The 6,000-nt window shown below is 49.9% G+C and overlaps 1 protein-coding gene across 1 annotated transcript; it reads left to right on the top strand.

Annotated features, from left to right (window-relative positions):
* The first annotated feature begins 293 nt into the window (after positions 1-293).
* Positions 294-5,996, top strand: LOC119947399 (protein S100-A7-like). Its single transcript, XM_038769080.1, has 3 exons — positions 294-363; positions 3,837-3,993; positions 5,752-5,996. Exons 2-3 carry the CDS (start codon positions 3,844-3,846, stop codon positions 5,923-5,925), a joined length of 324 nt encoding a protein of 107 aa, XP_038625008.1. The 5' UTR covers positions 294-363; positions 3,837-3,843; the 3' UTR covers positions 5,926-5,996.
* Positions 5,997-6,000: the final 4 nt, after the last annotated feature.

Genomic DNA, 6,000 nt, shown 5'->3' with positions numbered 1-6,000 from the left:
TCAAAACAAGTGCACAGGGAGTAAACAGGAGGTGGATAGTGGTGAGGGCGGGGGGCGGTTAGGAGGTACGACCTAATTTGGGAGGGGTCCCTAAGGAAAGGTGGGAGGGGGGTGAAGTTTTGGGTGGCACCGGCGAGGGGGCGGGGAAGGGGGGGCGGACTCCAGGAAGGAGCCAAGAGAGGCAGGTTTTACACCGCCCAGGCCCTCATCACCGGGAAGCGAATTTCGACAGACGGGACGCGCCCCAAACCCAGCCAGGAGAGCGCTATAAAGAGGCCGTTCCACCCGGCCCTCCTCATCCTCCATCTCTCCACCTGCTCCAAAATTTCTCTTCTTCCTTCTCGGACTCCCCCGAATCTTCCGGTAAGTCCATCTCCGCTTCGCCGCCCTCCCCAACCCGCCCGGAATATCTGGGTTGGAGCGGGTGAGGACGGTGGGAAAGAGAAGGATGGGGAGGCAATGGCTTTTGCACTGCAGCGAGGGGGACTCGGGTTAGACTGGGCTCTCGGCAGGTCAAGGGCAAAACCCCTTCAGCGGGAGACGGAGGGAGTCCAAAGGAGGTAAAAGACCACAGTGGGGGAGAGATGCTGAGAAGCTAGAGAAGCAGTGTGTCTCAGTGGCAAGAGCGCGGGCTTGGCAGAGGTCGTCGGTTCTAATCCCGACTCCGCCACTTGTCCGCTGTGTGACTCTGGGCAAGTCACTTAATTTCTCTGGGGCGAGTCACTTAACTTCAGTGGGCCTCAGTTACCTCATCTGTAAAATGGGGATTAAGACTGTGATCCCCACGTGGGACAACCTGATCACCTTGTATCTCCCCCAGCGCTTAGAACAGTGCTTGGCACATAGTAAGCGCTTAACAAATACCAAGATTATTATTAGATTTCTCTCCTGCCCCCTCCCCTCCTTCTGCTGGGGATCTCCTGGGACCGGGGGTGGAGGTCGAGTTCACAGGTTTAAGTGGAGGCGGGAGGGGACATCCATCGGTGCTGTGTGAGCGCTTAGAACAGTGCTTGGCACATAGTAAGCCCTAACAAATATTATTATTATCATTATTATCTCGGGGCGATGACTGGGTCTCTGAGCCTCGATCCCGAGGGACTGATTTCTCCCTCCCGCTAGGCCGTTCTCTGGGACTCAGTTCTCTCATCTGTAAAATGGGGAGTGAGACTGTGAGCCCCATTTGGGACAGGTACTGCGTCCAACCCGATTTCCTTCTATCTACCCCACCGCTTAGCACAGCGCCCGGCACATAGTAAGCGCTTAACAAATACCATAATTATTATTATAACGGATTGTGCTGGGTGAGAGGAGGTATGGGAGGAGTGCTTCCCGCGGGAGATGGGTACACGGATCTCCTGCCTCCCGCCCCGGGGCGACCGAGGAAGGTGGGGGCGTCTCTTATCGGCTTCTCCCCACCCCCGCCCTCAGCCTCTCTGCAGAGAGCGGCCTCCAAGTGGTAGAGTCGTCACAATTCTGGAGTCCGCGAGGGGCTGGGGGCTTTCCCCCTCCCTCCTCAATAATAATAATAATATTTGTTAAGCGCTTACTATGTGCCAAGCACTGTTCTAAGCGCTAGGGAAGATACAAGGTAATCAGGTTGTCCTACGTGGGGCTCAGTCTCAATCCCCATTAACAGATGAGATCACTGAGACACAGAGACGTTAATTGGATTGCCCAAGGTCACACAGCAAACAGGTGGCGGAGCCAGGATTAGAACCCACATCCTCTCACTCCCAAGCCCGTGATCTTTCCGCTAAATCACGTTGCTTCTCTAGAGGGGGCAGAGAAACTCGTGTTAGACGCCTCCGTTGCCTTGGGTGAGCTCTGGAGGGGTAGAAGCAGCGTGGCTTAATGGATAGAGCCCGGGCTAGGAGTCAGAAGGACCTGGGTTCTAATCCCGACTCCGTCACGCGTCTGCTTTGTGACCTTGGGCAAGTCACTCCACTTCTCTGGGCCTCAGGTCCCTCATCTGTAAAATGGGGAGGAAGACTGTGAACCCTATGTGGGACGGGGACTGTGCTCAACCTGATTAACTTGTATCTACCCTAGAGCTTAGAACAGTGCTCGGCACATAGTAAGCGCTTAACACGTACCATAGTTAATAATAGTAATAATAATCAATCAATCGTATTTATTGAGCACTTACTGTGTGCAGAGCACTGTACTAAGCGCTTGGGAAGTACAAGTTGGCAACATATAGAGACAGTCCCTACCCAACAGTGGGCTCACGGTCTAAAAGGGGGAGACAGAGAACAAAACCAAACATACTAACAAAATAAAATAAATAGAATAGATATGTATGAGTAAAATAAATAAATAAATCGAGTAATGGCATTTATTAAGCGCTTACTATGTGCAAAGCACTGTTCTAAGCGCTGGGGAGGTTACAAGGTGATCAGGTTGTCCCAAAGGGGGCTCACAGTCTTAATCCCGACTTTACAGGTGAGGTAACTGAGGCACAGAGAAGTCAAGGGACTTGCCCAACGTCACCCAGCTGACAATTGGCGGAGCCGGGATTTGAACCCGTGACCTCTGACTCCAAAGCCCTTGCTCTTTCCACTGAGCCACACTGCTTAGGGGGGGCTTCCAGGAGCCGAGGAGCGGTGTAGACGGTCCCCTTCATGGGGGGCCTAGAGGGGGCCACCTGAGAGGCTAGTCACCGGTCATCACCTGAGCCCTCCCGCCTCCCCCCTGCCAAGGCAACCTAGCCCTTCTCACTGACTCCTCCCCTACTATGCCCTTTTAGACTGTCTTTTAGACTGAGAGCCCACTGTTGGGTAGGGACTGTCTCCATATGTTGCCAATTTGTACTTCCCAAGCGCTTAGTACAGTGCTCTGCACACAGTAAGCGCTCAATAAATACTTTTGATGATGATACCCTTCAGTCTGGGTGGGGGGAGGGGGTGAGTCTCTACCCCCCTCAACCATTCCAGAGTCTGCCCTCCCTATAGAGAAGCTGCCCAAATAGACACCTTAATACTAATACTAATTGTGGTATTTGTTAACTACATAAAGACTGTGTGCAGAGCACTGTACTAAGCGCTTGGGAGATTACAATGCACCAATAAACACATTCCCTGACCACAATGAGTTTACAGCGTAGAGGATGTATATATACCAGGCACTGTATATACATATATATACATATATATATATATATAGATATAGATATTTGGTATATATATATATGTATATATATGGTGTGGTATATATGGTATATATATGTATATATATGGTATGGTATATATGGTATATATATGTATATATATATTCATTCATTCATTCAATTGTATTTATTGAGCACTTACTGTGTGCAGAACACTGTACTAAGCACTTGGGAACTACAAGCCAGCACTGTAGTAAGTGTTGGAGTGGATACCAGCAAATTAGGTGGGATATAATTCCTGCCCCACAAGGGGCTCCCAGTCTTAACCCCCATTTTACAGACAAGGTAACAGAGGCATAGGGAAGTGAAGTGATTTACCCAGGGCCACACAGCAGACAAGTGGCAGCGTGGTTTAGCGGAAAGAGCAAGGGCTTGGGAGTCAGAGGTCGTGGGTTCTAATCCCGCCTCTGCCGCTTGTCTGTTGCGTGACCTTTGGCAAGTCACTTCACTTCTCTGTGCCTCAGTTCCCTCATCTGTCAAATGGGGATTAAGACTGTGAGCCCCACGGGGGACAACCTGATTAGCTTGGATCTGCCCCAAGCACTTGGAACAACGCTTGACACAGAGTAAGCGTTTAACAAATACCATCATCACCATCAAACACACACACACACCCGTCCCCGGGAGCAGCCTGGTTCACTCAGGGTAGCGACTCCTCTGTCCGTTGCAGATCCAAGATGTCCTGCACCGCCCTGGAGACGGCTCTGAATGTTGTAGTGAAGAACTACCACCAGTTTTCCCGGAAGGACGAGGACAGTGACAGGCTGAGTAAGCAGGAATTCCTGGCCCTGCTCAAGGAGAGCTACCCCAAGTTCTTGGAAGGCTGTGTGAGTTCGAGTTCCAGACTGGATCGGGGCCTCTGTGGGGTGGTGGGCAAGGGAAAGGTGGGAGGCAGGGAGTGGGAGAGAATGAGGGGTGCGAGACCAAGAGTTGGAGGAGGGGGAGAGTCAGAGATGAGAGCCAGAGAGAGAAAGGGGGGAGACAGAGGAAGGGAGAAGAGAACGAGGAGTGGGAGATCAATTAATCAATGGTAAGCACTTACTGCTGTCAGGGCGTGGTTTGAATATACAATATATTAGTATGTTACTTGAGTAATCTGGATAGGGGCCCTTGTAGACCGCATTTCAACAATCCCATCTGGGTATGCCACGCTAGTGTAATGTAGCCTAAAACTGGATAATTTTCCAAACAGACTGCACGCTCATCCTCTAGGGCTGTAAACTCATTGTGGGCAGGGAGTATGCCTGTTTATTGTTGTATTGTACTCTCCAAGTGCTCAGTACAGTGCTCTGCACACAGTAAACACTGTGAGCCCACTGTTGGGTAGGGACTGTCTCTATATGTTGCCAATTTGTACTTCCCAAGCGCTTAGTACAGTGCTCTGCACATAGTAAGCGCTCAATAAATACGATTGATGATGATGATGATAAATACTATTGAATGAAAACAGACTCTGTCCAAGAGTCTGGGTAATCTGTGAGAATTTAGCCTCCCACTTGACTTGGACGGTATGATAGTGTGCAGTCATTAGTCACTTAACTTCTCCCAGCCTCAGTTTCCTCATCTGCAAAATGGGGATTAAATACACATTCTCCATCCCCCTGAGCCTGTGAGCTCCTTGGGAGACAGGGACTGTGTCCAACCTGATTAAGTTGAACTTACCCCAGCGCTTAATACATTGCAGCAGCATGAAGCAGCGTGGCTCAGTGAGAAGAGCATGGGCTTTGGAGCCAGAGATCACGGGTTCAAATCCAGGCTCTGCCAATTGTCAGCTGTGTGACATTGGGCAAGTCACTTAATTTCTCTGTGCCTCAGTTACCTCATCTGTAAAATGGGGATTAAGACTGTAAGCCCCCTGTGGGACAACCTGTTCACCTTGTAACCTCCCCAGCACTTAGAACAGTGCTTTGCACATAGTGTGTGCTTAATAAATGCCATTATTATTATTATTATTATTATTATTGTTCGCTACATAGTAAGGGCTTAAATCACCACCACAGCCACTACCACCACAGCATAGTAGCTAGAGCACGGGCCTGAAGTCAGAAGGTCATGGGTTCTAATTCCAGCTCTGCCACTTGTCTGCTGTGTGATCTTGGGCCAATCACTTCACTTCTCTGTGCCTCAGTTCCCTCATCTGTAAAATGGGGATGAAGACTGTGAGCCCTATGTGGGACAACCTGCTGACCTTCAGTACTTAGAAGAGTGCTTGGCACATAATAAGCCCTTAACAAATACCATTATTATTATTATTATTATTATCTACTCCAGTTCTTAGAACAGTGCTTGGCACATAGTAAACGCTTAAGAAATACTATTATTATTATTGGGCAAGTCACTTAACTTCTCTGTGCCTCAGTTACCTCATTTGTAAAATGGGGATGAAGTCTGTGAGTCCCACGTGGGACAACCCGATTATCTTGTATCTCCCCCAGCGCTCAGAACAGTGCTTGGAACATAGTAAGCGCTTAACGAATACTATTATTATTATTATTATTATTTTTCATGGACCCCCCCCCCCCAGCTGATTTGAGGATGTTCACCCCTTTTTCCCCCCGACCCTCACTCCCTCGGTGCTCCCACAGAACCGGAAAAATCCAGAGTACCTGGATAAACTGTTCAAGAGCACCGACCAGAACCAAGACAACGCGGTGAACTTCATCGAGTTCGCCGGCCTCCTGGCTGTGATCTCCAACGACTACCACGACCAATTCCACGGCTACGCCCGCTGCACCAAGAAGACGTGCGACGATGAGTAGAAATGAGCCGGAGGAGTAGAGGGCATCCCACTTCCCCTGGGCCCCCTCCCTAACGCCCCATCGTCTCGCTACTGC

The sequence above is a fragment of the Tachyglossus aculeatus genome, chromosome Y4 (genome assembly GCF_015852505.1).
Source record: "Tachyglossus aculeatus isolate mTacAcu1 chromosome Y4, mTacAcu1.pri, whole genome shotgun sequence".
NCBI lineage: Eukaryota > Metazoa > Chordata > Mammalia > Monotremata > Tachyglossidae > Tachyglossus > Tachyglossus aculeatus.
The sequence above is the reverse complement of the archived record's forward strand: the minus strand, read 5'-3'. Positions and strand labels throughout refer to the sequence as shown.

What these genes read in the sequence shown, in the direction of transcription:
- LOC119947399 (XM_038769080.1), top strand. Translation starts at nt 3,844, where the DNA reads ATGTCCTGCACCGCCCTGGAGACGGCTCTGAATGTTGTAGTGAAGAAC. An exon ending in CCAAGTTCTTGGAAGGCTGT is followed by an intron (nt 3,994 to 5,751) that starts GTGAGTTCGAGT and finishes GTGCTCCCACAG; the next exon opens with AACCGGAAAAATCCAGAGTA.